The 18,901-nt window shown below is 39.9% G+C and overlaps 1 protein-coding gene across 1 annotated transcript in view; it reads left to right on the top strand.

Annotated features, from left to right (window-relative positions):
• The first annotated feature begins 9,937 nt into the window (after positions 1–9,937).
• PPP2R3B (protein phosphatase 2 regulatory subunit B''beta) overlaps positions 9,938–18,901 on the top strand; it is a 45,547-nt gene continuing 36,583 nt past the window's right edge. Inside the window, exons 1-2 of the mRNA XM_058829681.1 lie at positions 9,938–10,021; positions 11,479–11,841. Coding sequence (XP_058685664.1) covers positions 11,494–11,841 — 348 coding nt within the window. The 5' untranslated portion in view covers positions 9,938–10,021; positions 11,479–11,493. The remainder of the gene's footprint in view (positions 10,022–11,478; positions 11,842–18,901) is intronic.

The raw sequence follows: 18,901 nt of genomic DNA, 5'->3' as shown, positions 1-18,901 counted from the left end.
TGCAATGCAGCAATTGAAATGCTAAGGCACTGTGCTAAAACTAAGTCCTAGGCTGCCCTTACTGACTGTACTAGAGTTTGTGCTTCCTCCATGTTTCTGCTCTCACCTTGCACACACAAACCTGGTACACAGGCATTATCCAGGACAGCAGGATGAGAGGAACTCCTGCTCAGAGAAACTTCCCCATACCTGGCAGACACACCTTCAGAACCATGGAAGAACATTTTTCATCAATTTTCTTTCCTTCACACCACAAGCAAGCAGTGCTCAGACTTGATCTTCCTCTGGGGAAAGACAGAGCTCTGCAAGATGCTGGACATGCTCACAGGGCATTTGTGTTCTCCGCTGGTTGGTGGAGTTTGTCTTACCAGCTTGTATAGTTTCACAGCCACAAGGTAAAGATGGACTGTGAGGCAAGTGGAAAAAGTATGCACAGAAGCACTCTCAAGATCAGGATAAGTGCTCAGACTACCAAGGACAATTAGAAATTATTTCTTTTTTAGAAATAACTACAAGTTAAAGCTCTTAATGATGAACTAATTCTTAAATTAAGAGACATTGGCAGGAAATGGTGAATCTTACTAAGAACATGCGACCCACCAACAGTTGTGGAGAGAAGAGCTGAACTAAGAAGACACACAAATACATCCATTTCAGTCAAGGCCAAGATTAAATAAATAAATAAATAAATTGCATTTTTTCAACCTTTTCCATAAGAGCAATTTAGGAGCCAAACATTACATGCACCACTGTATGGTGTAAGGGTGGTTCTGCAATGGAAGCCACTAACATGTACACTGAGGAACAAGAAAATAAGAGCCCAACTACTCTTCCCAGGTCCCTTACATCTTCAGGACCTGCAGGAATATAAATAATTAAAATGCACTATTTTATAGGTTAAAGTGAATAGATACCAAATAGATACACAAAGTTTGGAGTGGGTTATATAACAAAAAACACAAAAATTAATTTAAGATGTCATAGAAGAGGATTTAAGCATGTGATTTTGAAGCAATTCAAGTAGAAGATTGCCCCCTGTCCTGAACAGGATGGAAGAGAAGTGCATAGTTCTGACTAATCTATTATCTGCATTTCAAGGTCCAGAACACTAAGGACATTTGCTGCATGAGTTTACTTCTGCTTAGAGTTATTTGGAATGTCTTTTGTGAACACATCTATGGGAATATTAGAAGTGTAAGACAGATGTGACAGAAACTTCTTCTACACACTAAAAAGGAAAATTAGAAATATATTTTAATTTTGTCAAAAAGCTGCATTCCACTCTTGCTTCTTCCAGAAGAGTTCTTAGTACCAGTCCTTGTAGAAGGGCTAAGTACCGAGTTAGGACAGTCAAGCTATGTGAGGAGGTGCTTAAAAGTCAGGAAACAGCAGCATTGAAATACTAATACAAACTGGTTTCATGTTACCATGGGGACTATTCCCAAAGGCCATATTAGCCTATGGCCACTAAGCCCCATGGGGGAACTTTCACAACCAAGGGATACCAACAGGCTCTTCTGGAGGGCAGCTCAGATCAGGAAACCAGCTCCAGCCCAGAGGAGTCTGCATCACCCAGATAAATTTAGCCACTGTGAATACTCTTCATACATTCAAATTACATTCTTTAGCTGCAATTATTTTTCCCAGGATCATGTGGAACATTATGCAAGCTTTGTCTTCTTCCAGTGTGCACTTTTCTCATTTCCATAACAGTGCCGTATTGGATCTATACCTTGGCAGTTGCTGACTGCTGTCACATTGACTTCTTTTTTCAGCTGGTAGTATTAAAAGGTAAATGTTAATTAAAGGGACTATTTCTCTAACCTTGTCTCTGGGATAGAATATTTAGTTAGGAACAGTATTGTTCATCACAGCTGCAGCCTATTTGATAAATGCTTTTTAAAAGCCAGACTCCTTGTCTGCTGGATATGCTGCCTCACTGAGGACTGGGGGAGCAAAGCAGCTCAAGGTAGCCTTTGTTAGTGCCCCTCCAGTGCTCTTTTCAGACCAAAGGACAAACATGGTTGTGACAGTGTGAAAAATACTCTGGCCCAGTGTTCAAGAGGCTTTTGTTCTTTGTGTGCTAACCTCAATGAGCACAGAGAAGAGCAGAGGTTCCCATGTTAGCTGGCACAGCACGCGTGAGCTGCTGATATGCTCTGAATGTACGCCAGCTTGGGTAGCAATTTAATAAAGCAGCTGAAGCTAATGCCATTTTTTGGCACCACATAAAAGAGTTTGTTGTAGGGTCACATATATGCATATAAAGGGTCATGTACCAGCAAATTTTCAGGAAATAGTAGACATGCACATTATTAGACTGAATTGCTGTCTGGCTCCAATATCTAAAATATGTAGCCAACTCTTAACCCTACGTCTCAACATTCTGATGCACTTAAATCAGAAAAACGTGTAGGGTTTCTGTGTCTTAAGTGAAATTTCTAGAGTAGGAGAAGAATATCAAGAAAGTAGCAGATTCTATACAGAAATACTTGAAGAGCAATACTGCTGGAATTAGTGCCACTATTGACACAATATTTTGATTAATAAACACTTTTCAAAATATGAGATTGGCTCTAAAATCTTAATTTTAAAGAAATTAATCTGGGGTTTTGGTTTTTTTTTAATTAGGATTTTTGAACCAATAATTTTGTACTTCCAATACTTTCTTTGCAACTACAAGGACTCCTTTTAACATGCACATTTAATGGAAGATAACATTATTTCATAATCATGAGACTCTGGAGCTTTATAAGAAAAACAGTAAATCTTATTAAACTTGTGATAAAATTATTGGTGTTGGCAACCTTGCAGACATATGCCTAGAGCTGCACTGTGTTTTCCTCCTCTAACTACTGTAACTAAAAGGACTTTAATGAGAGCAAAAGAATGTGGCTCTGTCTGACCAGAATCTTTTGGAATTTTCACTTTTCCCTAATGAAAATGAAAACAAATACTTTTCTTTTTTTTTCCTGTAAGCTTTTACAGACATCTGAACTGACTTTCGTAATGAAGAAGGATTAAGCAAACTCAGGAAAATTATAAATGTGGTTTGTATTAGTGTACTAATTAGCTCATAAATTTAGAAATAGTTAATCTTTTAGTTTTGCTGAATTAAAATAGTGGTCAAATCGCAGCTCAGATCTTGTAAATGGAGTAATGCAGTGGTGAATTAAACCCCCCAGAGCATAGGTGTCTGATCTCATAGCATTATGAAAACTGGAAATCTTGCTACTGGCTTTGAAGAGCACAAGGTCAACTTAGCCAAAGTTGTAAAATATTACTCAAGCAGCCAGATACTTACCAAATAATAATAAAAACAATGTGATTTATTAGGTGTGTACTCCTCATTGTATTGTAATCCAACAATTAACTATATTAATTATTTTTAGTTCCATGAGCTAATTAGACCAGTGGTAGCTGGCAAAATTCTGTGGTTTACTGAAGTTTCTATTTAATGTATGTATTTATGTTCACAGATATTCATAAGACCCAGCCCAAGAAACATATATGTTATTACAGAAAAAATTGTGGGTACCAAGTACAAAAATATACTTGTCCATTACATGATTTACATTTCTTTAGAACTGCCAAAGTAGAAAAAGAGTAGAGGCACTGTTTTACACTGCCTTGTTGATAATCTGATGAAGACTGCCCTGATGAAACAAAGAAAAGTAGATTCTGCCTCAAAACAAGTTTAGGTCTCAGTTCTTCAGACTGGGTCCTAGCCAGGTGATGGAGATGCAAGAGCCAAGCACCTGGGCATGGTAGCAGACAAGTAGTTGGCAGACATTACAGGCTGCTGGATACAAGAGCTCAGAGCCTTCTCTCCCCTTTAATGATTGCACCAGGACAAGGTTAGAAGGGAACCGGGCTCAGTAACACTCACTGTGGAGAATGAATGGACTCCCATTCTCACACCCCATAAACATCCTCACGCACACCTTGTTAAACACCACCCCAGAGACTGCATTTCAAGCAGTTTTCCATAAACTCCATGTGACCTGGATACAATGCTAGATAAAACCATCGGATAAAATACAGCACTAGAAGTATGTGAACCTGGGATTAGAAGATCAGGGTGACTTAATGCGGAACCAGCCTTCACATCTGGACTGCTGTAAACATTGCTCAGGCCAAGGCCCCTGTGGAAAAAAACCAACACACCAACAGTAATTCACTAAAACGTGTAAGAACTGCTCATTGCTAGAGCCCTACAGTGATATGCAGTAGGAATTAATTTAAAAACATGATGGCAAACAACTGCTGAATCAATTTCCTTCTTTGGCTTGTAGTGCACCTGCTCTTATAGTATCTACATTTTATACTCCTTTTTTTTTTTTTCTTGCAGAGATGTAAATATTCCTGCATTAAACCAACTGCCCAGGTTGAGAGAGCCAGGACAAGGTCTTATTCTAACTACATGGAGAATGTGATAAGGAGGAAACAAAATGTGTCTGCAAGTACAAAATGTTTAAATGCCTCTACTTGTGACACAAGCTGGCAGGTTATAAAAGAATTTGTTATTATATCTCTGATTTGCTCTTAAGGAGTTTTGCACCATGAAGCCATTAACCAGATTCTATATTACTGCAGTGTTCTACCTCAGGGTGGTAGGAGACAAAGAAAATTCAAGCCTCACATCTCAATATTAGAGTCTTCAGAGAGCATTGCTGGCTGCCAAATATGTACACCAAGTCAGCCTTGCTGACATATTTTTGCCTGCTTATGATGCTACTTCTGGAGGTCATATGACCTCTAGTTCACCGTCCCAGCTCTATTTTTGGTAAGCTGCTGCAAGAAAGGGTGGAGTGGAATGGGTAACTGGTGTGGGTACATATTTCAATGGATTACCAGTTACTACCATTTTATTAATATTTATCTTGATTTTAAATGATGCAGCATAAGGCATGCAAAACCCTCTCCAGCCCAAATTAGGATCAGGACTAGGAATTTGAGCAACAGTATTTTAGACTTTATCTTCCATTTAATGGCCAGTAACATTTACACTCCCCTGAAGTCTCTCTGACTGCATACCATAAGCAGGTTTACAAGGAACATCATCTTGGCAGCACAACCTCAATGAACCCAGATGGCCAAAATTTTCAATAGCAACAACTTAAATAAAAGTGACCAGTTTGTCAGAGGCATTCAGCACACTTGCTTCCAACTAAGTTGACACATCAGGAACTCAGGACGCAGTTATTTTAGTGCTTATATATAGGTTAGAACTAGACTTCAGATACCTAAATTTAAAAGTTGCGAAATATGTCAGCAAAAGCATTACAAAAGCAAAAGCCTAATCAAAATGCAATATTATCCTTAAAGCAGCATTCAAAAGAAGTACTGTAGTTCTCTTCCCTGAATGACAGGCTATCATGTTTTAACCCCAGCCATTAACCAAATACCCCACAGCTGCTCACTCACTCTCCCAGCAGGATCAGGGAGAGAATTGGAAGGGTAAAAGTGAGAAAAGTCATGGGTTGAGATAAACAGTTTATGAGGAAAGGCAAAAGCTATGCACACAAGCAAAACAAAACAATGAAATTAATTCACTGCTTCCATGGGCAGGCAGGTGTTCAGTCATCTCCAGGAAAGCAGGGCTCCATCATACAGAACAGTGACTTGGGAAGACAAGAACCATCACTCCAAACATCCCCCTCTTCCTCTTTCTTCCCCCCACTTTACATACTGATCATGATGTCACATAGTCTGGAATATCCCTTTGGTCTGCTGGGGTCAGCTGTCCTGGCTCACAATCTCCCATACACCCGCAGTCTGTCCATCAGCGTGGCAGCAGGAAAAGCAGAAAAGGCCTTGGCTCTGCGTAAGCCCCGCTCAGCAATACCAAAAACATTTCTCCATTATCAACCCTATGTTCAACACAAATCCAAAGCAAGCCCCATACCAGCCCCTGTGAAGAAAGTTAACCCTGCCCCAGATAAAATCAGCAGAAAGGCAGATGAAAAGCTCCAGAATAAGGACTCAGAAAGGTCCTGAAGTGAACTGTATTTTGATCTTAGGCACGTGTTCCACCTCAACCTGCCACTCTGTTTAAGGATGATGGCTCTGCTTCTGAGACTGGATTAGAGTACATCTGACACAGCCCTATGCAAGCAAGGAAATGAAATGCTCCAAACACGTTTATCCTATCTAACATTAGACTTCTAAAATGTGGTTATGTATACCTCAAGTACTAATTGAAATTCTTATTAAGTAGTGGAGAAGAACACTTTTAAGTTGTATTACAGCTGATCTAGGTTAGATGGCTACATCTGGATAACATTTATCAGGCCTTAGAAATGTTGCTTCAGTACAGAGAGATTGGAGACACCTCTTTATAACCTGTATGTCTAAATTGTACAGACCTAAGGTTATCAGGGAAAAAGCCCAGCTCTCACTGCAAAATGCTGATTAGGAATGGAAATACTCCTTATGAACACCATTGCCCTGTGTCACTGTACACAGTGATAAATAAAGGAAAAGGAAGACTTTGATATTTAGCCAGGAAGATATATTGGCAGTAGTGCTAACATGACACTTGCTGAGTCAAGACCAGTGAAGTAAGGTCAGAAAGGAGCTGTAGGCAACAGAGCCAACAAGAGCTGCATGTGGCTGTTCCATTTCTCCACCGGGGCTAGTAGCTCCACACACTGGAGATATGGAGATATGGAGGGAGGTACTGTGCTACACGGGTACACCAGCATGGTGTACTAACTCCACTGCACTGGGCTGTTAGGCCCAAGCACTTCTGTTATTAATTGGCTTGAGTTATATCAATGCACCACTCTCTAGCACTTATTAAAGAAGTGCCTTGCCTAAAGCATCATCTGTATCTTTTACAGCAATGCTAAGTGTGATCCCATCACTAAACTTTCAGGTATCAGTTGGATATTGCATGCTCCGTTCTTCAGTATTTAATATTTATTCAGTGGATTTTTAAAGGAGCCCATCCTTAAACCACATGGATACATTTCATAAAAGTGGTAAGATGCTAGAATAGATTTTTGCTTTCCATACATTGAAAGCAACGTAAAAAAGGTTCAGCTTCTGTACTCACCATGTCAAGCAACAACAAGGAAATGGAAGTCAAAAAGGATTTCAAGTTTCAATTCTTGGTGGAAGATCTGAACAAAAAGGTTCAGTTTAGGTATTTCTCCACTTTTGGCCAAGTTTGAGCCCCTGTTTCTCTATAAACACACATCCCTACCAGTAGATACGCTGCTGAGTAAACCTGATTCATCCAGAAACATGTTCAAAACATCTGTCTCAGTTGCCAGTACTGGTACAACCTGGGGAGGATGCCCAAAGTGTCTTCTGCATAACAGAAGGCACGTGGAATTTATTCCTCTCTCACACCAATGTTATCCATGACACAGTCTAATGAAGTCAGAGTTAGAATTGCTTTGAATCTATACTAGCATGCATGAGAGAACACTATGACTGTGTGCATCTCTTAGAGGGTTTTTTTTTTCATTTATTTCTTTCTTATTTCTCATGTTCATCTGGGAGTTCTCATTGCCAGTTTCAACAAAGGGCATCATTTCTTTGCAGATGATATCCAACTCTACAAGGCTGTCAAGTCACTCTCTGATCCCATTCTTGCCACCTGTCTTCAACATGTCAATCAACAGATGGCTACACCATCACTAAGGAATGCTTCAAAGGCATTCAAAATGTTTTAAAAGTCCTCTTTGTTCCATGTCTCTTGCTCTGCGATCAGTCTTCTTAATTCAGCCCTTCAGTTCTTCGCCAAAAATCTTGCTGCTATCCATAACACAGGGTTTTAAATTTCTTTTCCCCTACCTAAAAGCTATTTCCATAATATACAGATTTATTCATACTTTGACATCTGCTTCCGCTGTGTTATGTTGAATGTTTTACTCCAGTTTAAAAAATGACATTTTGTCCACTTTGGCTTTCCAAAACCATATTTTCTATCAACCAATGGGCAGGAAACAGAATACTACCCTACAAAAGTGGACACTCCCTCAAGAACTTTCAATGTCTTCTTAAGTACAGAATCTCATTTTAAGCCTTGTGAAAATATATTTCAGTGTCTACAGCTGAAAGCTAAAGCCTTCTGATACACTTAGAAGAGTAATAGAGGGTCTTGCCAGATGATTGTTATTATCAAAATATCATTCTAAACATAATTGTGTTGGACTGTACCAGATTTCTCTCACCACATCTCAGCTTTTGCTTCTCCCCAGCCCTTTCTTATCTCTGTGCCCTCTCTACAAGCTTCCAAAAGTCAGAAAGCAAGCCCATTCCTTCACTTACCCTATTTTACTCTTGCCTGTATTTTCAAGCCTTCCCTTCAAACCACTGTATCATCTTTGGTACAACCCCATTTCCACAGCAGTAATGTTCCAACAATTTGTAATAATAACCTGTCATAAATCTGGAGTGTCTCTGCTGGTAAAGGAAGCGGCAGAATGTGAAATGTATTAATAGAAGTGAAGTGTAGCCACATGAGGAAAAATCGGTGCAGTAGAAGTAGGGAATCTCGTGTAAAAATACTAAAGAAAAAACTATATGGGCCAATGATCAATCACCTAAACCCCAGTGATAAGTACACCCAGGGAGCCACAAAGGGTGTCTCTGAAGGCTGACAACCACAAAATCCCAGTGTATGTCTTCCAGTAAAAAAAAAGGAGGCTGCAAACAGATTGGCACACATCATAAAGGGATTTTCCTTCTATTTGTTACTGCCTCCACCTCCTCTTTCATCCTATCATTTGCAATCCCATATCCCTGGTGGTAACTATAGCCATTGTGTAGAAAGAGCATTTAGTGCTCTCCTTTTAACAACATTTAGCAGATGGAACCAGCTCACTTTCACAGAATCACAGAATGGGTAAATTGTGTGGAAGGGATTACAGTGGGTCATCTGATCCAACCTCTCTGCTTAGGAGGGATTGTCCTAGAGCACATGGCACAGGAGTGCATCCAGATGGTTCTTGTATATCTCCAATGAGGGAGACTCTATAACCTCTCTGGGTAATCTATTCCAGTCTGTGTGGTCACCTGCACAATAAAAACACTCTTCCTCATATTCAGGTGGAGCTTCCAGTGCATCAGTTTCTTGCCTCATATCTGAGAGGTGTCTGAGCCCAACCCCTCAGCATCTCTGCTTTGGATATTTATACACATTAATAAGGTCCCCTTCTAGCCACGTCTTCTCAAGGCTGAACAGGCCCAGCTCTCTCTGCCTTTCCTGTTGAGATGCTCCAGTCACCTTATCCTCTTTGTCACCCTCTGCTGGACCCTCTCCAGGAGATTAACATCTCTTGGGCTGGGGAGCCCAGAACTGCACACTCCAGACGGGACCTCACCAGGGCTGAGTAGAGGGGCAGGATCACCTCCCTCGACCTGCTGGCAACACTGTTCCTTAGGCATCCCTGGACACCACTGGCCTTGGTCCCAAGGACACACTGCTGGTCAGGGACAGCTTGTTGTCCTCCAGGACCCCCAGGTCCTTCTCCTCAGAGCTGCTCCGCAGCAGGTCAGCCCCAGCCTGTGCTGGTGCCCAGGGTTATTCCTCCCCAGGTGCAGGACCCTGCATTTGCTTTTGTTGAATGCCAGACAGTTCTTCTCTGGCCCTCTCTTCAAGCTGCCGAGGTCCTTCTGAAGGGCTGCACAGCCCTCTGGGGTATCGGCCACTCCTCCCGGCTTTGTGGCATCAGCAAACTTGTTGAGGAGATACTCTGCCCCTTCATCACTTTGCCAGCTCCTCTCAGACAACCAGCGGGAGCAGCCCGTGAGACGCCGAGACCTTGGCCGAGCTCTAAGTTGGGGGCAGGCGGTGGCACCGGGGATCTCGGACCGGGCAGGGCAGCGCAGGCCCGGCCAGCCCCGAGCGGCCCGTCGCCATGGCGACCGGCGGCCGCGTCCCTCGGGGCGGAAGGGCCGCGCTCTCGCGAGATGGCGGCGGCCAGGCCGGGCCGGGCCGGAAGGAGGCGCGCATTTGAAGGCGGCGGCGGCGGGAAGGGGCGGCGGCGGAGGCGGAACGGGGCAGGTGAGTGTGTGTTTTCCGTGGCGTGGAGTCACGGCGCTCTTGAGCTGTTGCTGCCTCGCGGGCGAAGTGAGAGGCTCGCCCCAGGGGAGCGAGGCTGTGGCTGCAGCGCGCCTGTGGCTGCGCGCCGGTTCCCCGTGCCCGGGCGGCGCCGGGCTGGCCCTGCTCCTGACCGTTGCTTTCCAGGCGAGGGGCGCTTGAGGATGGCTGAGCGCAGCCGCCCGCGCCGTGAGGGTGTTGAGCCTCAAAAAGTAGGGAAATGAGGTGGCCTTCGTTTTCAGAAACGGAATAACTGAACTGCGAAGTTATAGCGGTTTGGAAAGTTTAAGCGATGCAGTGTTAAAAGGCATCTAGTTCTGCCGTGGGACGAGGATGAGCTTTATGTTTTAATAGGATGTTAGTTTGCTAGCTGTTACTGGTTTCCAAACTGAGGTGCTTGTTTTAAGGCTTGTTCAGCCAAGTATTTGTACATAGAATCATTACTGTTGGAAGAAGCGTCCAAGATCATCACTCATATATATTTTATCATGTGCTTTATGCATATAGGTCAAATTCTGTGAAAGGCTTTAAAAAACACAAACATGAGGAAGCATAGATTTTATTTGAACTGTACCCAATCATGAAGTAATTGGATGCCGAAAATCTTGATAGTGACTTTGGTTCTGTTCTCAGTGTTTCATTCCAGTCCTCTGTGTCCCTAACACACGCACAAAAATAAAAAAAAAATAAAAAAAAAAAAAGCCAAAAAAAAAAAGAACCACCCACGTTTATTTCAGTTTGTTTGAACCTGAAATCACACTGTTGCAATTCTTAAGTTACATTGGTTTTAAAAAACTGCAAAAGTGAATGTTAAATAAGAGGGTTTTAAAATATCAAATGACAGGGCTTTGGGAATCACTCGCATAGGGGAATGCAAGATTTTAAATCCATATCACAACCTCAGAATGAGAATTGAGCCTTCAGTCTTAGCTCTAAATCTCTTGACTGAAAGACTTGCTTATTAAATATTATTTGTTCTATCACCAGGGCTTAGCATAAACTGTTTAGATATTTAGTTCTTAGTATATTGAATTATAAGTATTTTCAAGTCTTGTTTTTCATAATACATGTGTTTTTAATACGTTTTCTTAGAGGATATTTGTAATATTTGTTAGCTATCTCTTTGAGAAAGCCCAGGTGCAGTTTCATGTTCTCTAGTCTCCACCATTTACACAGTATGCTTTTAAAAGAAGTTATCTGTTATTTAAAATAAATTATTGAAGTTGACTGACTGGTTTATGGCTTACACTTATAAAATGTTGTTGAAATAATATATTAAAATATAATTCCTAACTTCTGTTGGTCTCTTGAGGGAATAAATATCAACACTTTGTTTAATAATGCCTGTGAAACACTGAAAGTTGGGTGGAATATTTATATGATTGTCAAATACTTACTTTGAGTTTGAACCAACAAAACAGGGAAACTGGCAGAAAATGTCACCTGGAAAAGTTCTGCAGCCTGCAGTGAAAATGAAGGTGGATGAACTGTTTTTGTGCTGGTTAAGTCAGCCTGCAACTCAGCTAACACTAAAGGACTGCTTGAGAAGAATCAAGAATAAGGAGAAAGCAGAGTTTGGTAACACAGATTCAGGAAACTGCAAAAATGAGAGTCTCACCAGTAAAAGTTCCAATTCCAAGCAGTGCATATTAGGAGATACCAGATTGCCTTTGATGTCTTTCAGTCCTCCTCAGCCTTCTACTACTCTTCCATTGGCAACACCAGCTAGCTCAAGGAACATTTCTAATGTTAGAACAACACGACGATCCTCAGGGACCAAAGAAGTAAGTTTGTTTCTTATTAGATTTATTTGTTTAAATGGAACTGACTTTTGTGTTTGTGGTATTGGCAAACTATGTAAGTAAATAGTTTCCTCAATGGAGGTGTCAGGAGCAGAGTGAAGCAGCAGCCCTGAACATAAAATACCAATGTCTTTGTGTCATTAGTGTTAGTGAATAGGTGGCCTAAGCTTCCATAAGATTATCTTGGCTTCTTGGTATCTAATTGTGGATACGTTGAAGTCCTTATGTTTGTGTTCCTTTTATAACGTACTGCCTTGACTGCGAATATTCCTTTGTCTAATGATACCAGGCACTGTTGTTAGTACAAGACTCAAATTTGGCTTCACTGAATCTGCATATTAACAAAGTAATTGTTTTGGTACTGCATGGTACACTCAGCACTTCCTTCCTAATGAGCTCTTTATTTATAACAGACAATGCCCTCTATGCAAGGATGACAACCCTGCCCCCAACCTGAAATTTTCTTTTTAAGCTTGCAATTCAGTTCAATCTAGTTCCTAGCTCTTTTCATAAATTGTAAAAGCAAAACTGGATAGAAAACGTTGTTGTAACTGTCAAAAGTTAAATGTTGCTTTCTTATGATCAATGATCATAGAATTATAGAATGGTTTGGACTGCAAGGGACCTTCAAGACCATCTGGTTCCAACCATTCTGCCACGGACAGGGACACCTTCCATTAGACCAGGTTGCACAAAGCCCCATCCAACCTGGCTTTGAAAACTCCCAGGGATGGGAAATGCACAGCTTCTTTGGGCAACCTGTTGCAGTGTCTCACCATCCTCACAGTAAAGAATTTGAATAAACCTACCCTTTCAGTTTAAAGTTATTTCCCCTTGTCCTGTCACTATATGCCCTTGTAAAAAGTCCCTCTCCAGCTCTCGTTCCCCTTTAAGTACTGAAAGGCTGCTGAAAGTTCTCCCCAGAGCCTTCTCTTCTCCAGGTGGAACAACCCCAACTCTCTCAGCCTGTCTTCTTTGGCAAGGTATTGCAGCCCTGTGATGAAGACATCTTTGTGTCCTTCCTCTGGTCTTGCTCCAGCAGATCCACATCCTTCTCATGCTGAGGACTCCCAGAGCTGGGCACAGCACTCCAGCTCGGGTCTCACCAGACCAGAGCACAGGGGAAGAATCACCAACCTTGCCCTACTGGCCAGCTGATTTTGATGCAGCCCAGGACACAGTTGGGTTTTTGAGCTGCAAGTACACATTGCTGGGTCATGTTGAGCTTTTCATCCAGCAACATCCTCAAGTCCGTCCTGAGGGTTCCTCTCAATCCATTCCCCACCCAGCCTGTTTTTGGTTTGAGATTTCCTTGTCCAAGATGCAAGACCTTCCGCCCACTTGACCTTGCTGAAATTCATGGTATTCATAAGGACTTCAGAGAGTTGCTATGCTATTTGTGCTATAGGACTATAAATTCATATATTTTAATAATACTGGAAAATTCAAAGATGTTGTAACTCCCAATCACTCTATGTACTTTGGTATCTAACTTATTATGGTGTCCAAACCTGATATCCCAAGGTTTGTGCTCAGTTGGGTAAAGGTAGAGAGGATAAAGCTGGAATATTTAAGAATATCAGTTATTTCTTGTTTATTGTTGATATGCACTGAGTGTATAGACTTACCCTTTAACCCACAGGAGTAACACCATGACTCTTTTGCACTTAAGCATTTAATCTGAAGTGACCTCTTGGTTTCATAAATACTAATTTTCAAATCTATTTTGACAACTTCTTAGCTCCAAAACACCATGTATCCAGTCTAGTGTTTTTCTAGATTGACTTTACAATAATAGGGACTTGTATTTATGTATAATCACCAGCCAGACAGCAGAGCATGACTATTGATTTACTTTGTTGTTGTTGTTCACATTATTGTATTTTCTGTTCTAGTGAAATGCAGAAAGTCAGACAGCAGATGCTCAGTTTATTCTTGTATCAGATAAAAGCAAGCAAAGGAAGAGTTTCCATTAAAACCCACTGTTATTTGCTATACTTGATCACTAACTTGTGTACTGTAATTTCTCTTCATGTGTCTTGGTTGATTGCTTGAAGTAAATCCCATAAAGAAGTACTAGAAGAGATTAATGAAGAGTAACGTCCTTGAATTAATTGGAATTGTCTGTATAGTGCTGAAAGAGAACGCGCAGGGGTTAGGTTGTTGGTTACTTGAGCAGGTTGAGGAGAGGGAATTTCCAAGCAATGACAAATTTGTTTATAGCTTTATAATTCAGGTAAACTGAATTTTCATCCAAAAGTTTCTCAATCTCTAAGTGTAAATGGCATTTGCAGCTGGCATCAGCTCTTAAATACCACCAAGAATTGCATGCTCTGCCATGACAGTGTGTTTTCTCTTAGAAAGCATAATGTACCCTACTTTCTTCCACAAACTACCTCATGCAGTGTCAAAACTAATGCATCTGCTATTGTGCACCTTGCTATGTTTCTCAGATCAAGCCAAGGTTTTATCTACCTCAAATGAGTGTTGAGACCCTCATCTTGTTTCTGTAAGTGGAAGAAAATGTTTCAGATACTGGTCCTATAGTACAAGCTAACGCAGATTTAAATTCTAAGTAGCAGTCCTAGAAAATGGTAACATTTAATGTATTTAGCTCTGTGTGCATGAGGGTGTTATTAGGAAAAGGCTTTTACATCCAGCCATAAAGAGCTAGAGAATTTATTTTTTTTTGACTATATAAGTCAACTTAAGCATCTTTGTAAACTTATTGCGCACCAGAAGTCTCCCAAGGCAGCATACAAGCAGTTAACTTACTTTGGCATGATACATTCTCATCACTGAGCTAAATCACTGCATTTGATTATGGGTAAGGCTGCTGTATGCCTTTTTTCTGTTTCTTAAAATGTTCTTGCAATTTTTTTGACGGATGCCAAACAATAAAGCTGGTAACAGAAAACCACCATCCTTAGGTAATTACCAGGAGGTAAATATGAATGTGTAGGAAAACAACATTTTCATGCTACAGGTTTCTCTACTTGTTAGCAAAACATGTTTTTCTGAACAGGAAGCATTCTTAATTAGAATCTAATTAGATATGTAATCTTTGATACTTTAAACAGTAGCACATGAGCAAAATAAGCTGATGTGCTGATGGCAACCATTAAACAGCATTAAAAGTACCATAGCTGTCAGCTATTGTATTCAAGGCGATATTTTCTTTTTTCCAGAGATTAGCTTGTAATTGAAGCCCGCGGGTTATACTTCTATCCAAAATTCAGAAGTTGCCATATATTTTGCTGAAACACGAATTTATTGTCAGAGGAGAGTTTGCTGTCTTTCAAGATAGTTGAAGCCCTCCCCTGATGAGCAAGTCGCAAGTACTTATTCCAATAAGTACTTTTTGATCATGGTCTTAATGGAATTTTTTCATCTGGACAGGTCACTTAAAGCCATGTTAAGCGTAAACTGTTGACTTAATCCAAATGTACATTTTAAAATCTATTCAGAACTCTACCATGAAAATTTATCTATCAGTGTGTTTTAGTGCAAATGAAAGCAAGACACGGTTTGTTTAGGTATTGTTGGGTTTTTTTCCTTTATGAGAGGTACTTTGTTTTGCTTGCATGGTGTTCACAGTGAGGTGGATATCTGACTGTACCTGTTGTATAAACATGGTAATTGCAAAGTTCTGATCACCTTGGTTATGTGATGTTATGATGTGCTTGTTTTGATGTGGTGTAAAGCATTTGCTAGCACTTGGTATTCTGCAAGTAGGCCTGTGATTTGTGTGTACTATATACTTCAAATAACAAAAATTTAGAGATATAAAAAAATTTCAGCATTCAAATCTCAAATGTTTTCTAAGTGTATTGTTTAAGAAATTCTAGCTCTGTGACTTTGAATCTTGAAGGAGAAATGTTGCAGATATCTTCTAACCCTTATCGCTACTGATAAATATAACAGTGTTTCTGGGACTCTATTGTACACTGTTCATCACATTGTCAGAAATGCCAGTCCTCAAGGCCTAAAAGGTACCACAGGCAAGATGTTTAATCCTAACCAGCTGGTGTGCAAGGCATCTGGAGAGACAATTCACAGAATTCCCTGTGGGCATTTTGTGGGATGGTGGTGCAGAGAAAATGTGGTATAATCAGAAATACTTCGAAGTTATTTTACTTTTCTCTGCCGGGTCAACCTTTTATATCAAAAGTACTTCTTGGAGTATTTTCTCTATATTCTTTATTTGATAAGCATACTGTTCCTATGTGTTATCCTGTGGCAATTAAAGCTCATTTTCTTCCTGTTTCTATAACTTGTAAAATTTTTTACTTTAATATATGGCTACTTACCTTTTTTTATCATGCATAACATTCTTGCCAAAATTTGTAAGCAGGTGCTTGACTTAAACAAGTCCTTGTTAGGAAGTTACTTGATTTGAACAAGATACTGCTACCGTCCATTTTAGTTTAAAGGGAGGCTAGATTAAAACCTTTTAACTTTGACTGAAGTCTGAATAACACTTAACAGTTGCATTTTGAAACTAATTCTGAGGGCTTGCAGTAGAGGGTAGCTGGGCTGGTACCACCAGTTTATAAGGTGTCTGCATCTGCATTGTTGCCTTGCAGAAGCACTGTTAACTCCAGAGCCTGGGCTGTGTGAGCTGTGTTAGCATTGCGCCACACACCAGGTTGCGCTGTGTGGACTGTGTAGTCTAACACAGCCACTCCCCAAGTATATAATCCAAAGATAGTGTTAGTAGTGCCATGTCCTATCACTAAGTGGGGAGGATGGTGGACTTGGCTTTCAACTCAAGCCCGTGACTTAAAGGGAGACTGTAAATAACCTGGTATCAAACTGATGTACTTTTACAATGATAACAGGGTAGTATGAGAGATGTCAGTATTAGTGTGATCTCAGTAAAGCTCCTTCTTATGGTGCCAACAAAGGAAGGGCAGCCAAAAGTTCATATTAAGGTCTGAAAGAGTGCAGCTATAGGTGTTCCTATAAAATCATTATTAGTTTTGAGTGGGATGACATAACAGTCATCAGTGTAAGCAGCACTGGTAGTATGTTGTGTTATTCATCTTAAGCTGTACTGAATAGCTTGGAGTAGAAGAATCATTATCCTGATTAGAGAACAAACTGTTCTTTTTATTTACAATTGAGAAACTGAAAGTTTATTCACTGTTGTATGGTTTTGATAGTGCTCCTTATTCTAAGTGTATCTTGTTACCCTGGCATATAAATGTTACTTTTGTTAGCAGTTATATTGATTTTGTTTACTCTTTATGATTTATTAAAATAAATAGTGAACTTCTGTCCTCTTTCAAAGTGGCAGTTGCACTTGTGTCCTTCTGGAAACTCATATTTTTTGTATGCTGCATCCAGTCTTAAGAGTTTTTGGCATTTCTAGTACTGTAAAATGGAATTCAGGATTGTGTGGCTTTCTTTGAGTTTGATGCTCACCTGAATCCTGACACAGGACAATTAAAATTAATTTAATTTTGAATTACAACATTTATTAATCAGTCACTTCTTTGTGAGTAACTGACACTTAAAAGCAAACCAAAAAAAATTCAAAATTATATAATCACAGTTTACAGATCAGTACTTCCAGTTGCTTCTCTGCCCAGTCTTTCAAAACAGATAAACTTAATTATAGCTTTACATCAGTCATTTAAACAGTACATTTTTTAATGGCTGTTCATTCTGTGAGGAAATTAAGTATTGATATAGAGGAGATAGCATCTTTTTTTTTTTTGCCTTCAGTGATGCTTGACAACCTGTTTTTTTATTTTTTTGAGAGTCTCTTCATATGCCTTACATTTACTGTCAGCAAGAGAGAAACTTGAGGCCAAAAGTATGTAAGGGCTTAGTTCTTTACAAAATTCATAAGAGCGGCTCATCCAGTGAACTAGTTTGTCTGTTGGACCTAGTCAATGGCTGCACAGGATTTTTCAGAAATCCATTTTATGAGAAAAATCTTCAAAATGCCAGTGGTAAAATCAGATGACCGAATCTTGGCAAATAAATTTTGCACACAAAATTGTCTTAAAGTTGTCTTGCTTTCATTGAAGTAATTGCATTGATTCAAGAAGATACTAATTAAACATACTCATTGTTTTTCACAGTCGGCAACAAATGGTTATGAAATTTAATGTTTTAAGTGTGGCATAATATGTAAATAACTTCTTTGTGTTGGGCCGTTAGTGTAGTGTTCTTGTCTTCCAGTTAACCATATGGTACCAATGTCTTGGTAGATAAGATTCATTAGTATTCTGGGAACAACAGATACAGCATACAACATAAAATGGGTCCATTGAAACCTATGGTCACCAAGAGGTGTTTTTAAAAGTGTGTTCCAGTATGTAATGGTAGATGTGCCCTTTTTGCATAGGAATCACATGAAAAATAGCTAGAAACTGTAGAGCCACCCACGTACTGCTTCTTGACCACGGGTACTTGCAGGAATGGTGAGCTCTTGGGATATGTCCCGCTAATCTTGTGCATGCTGTTTAGTTTCGTCTCATATGGCACTAGCCTTGCATATTTGTTCTGTGCAGGTTTTACTAGTAACTTTGGCTGATTTTGGGTTAAGCGAGATGAGCTAGAAGTCTAAAAGGAAAATGTACATGAAGTCTGCATGGAAAAATGTAGGGGGAAAACATCAAGTGAGTGCTGAGGAAATCATTGCTAAATACTTGCAAGATGTTCTCAGTGTGAGTTAGGTTCAGTTTTACCTTCTTGACAAAACAAGGCTTGTAGAACTTATCAAATGGCTTGACTTGATCAGGTTTTTTTGATTCAGCAGAACCAGGGGAACAGTTTCAAATGAGTTTTATTCCTTTAGAAGCTAGATTTGTATTGATAAACAATAAATAATCTTCTAAATTTTTACAAAATTTCTAGTAGATATGATCAATACTGATATATTGATAATAATAATAATAATCCTTGTGACATACTTTGCCAAAAGATAAAGCAAATTATTTGAAATTATGTAATATTGAAAAAAATGGTGAGCTAGATTATTTTTCTACCTGCTAAATCTTTGTGAATGGTCATAATTTACGGCAAATAC

This window comes from Poecile atricapillus, chromosome 1 (assembly GCF_030490865.1).
Source record: "Poecile atricapillus isolate bPoeAtr1 chromosome 1, bPoeAtr1.hap1, whole genome shotgun sequence".
NCBI lineage: Eukaryota > Metazoa > Chordata > Aves > Passeriformes > Paridae > Poecile > Poecile atricapillus.
The sequence above is the reverse complement of the archived record's forward strand: the minus strand, read 5'-3'. Positions and strand labels throughout refer to the sequence as shown.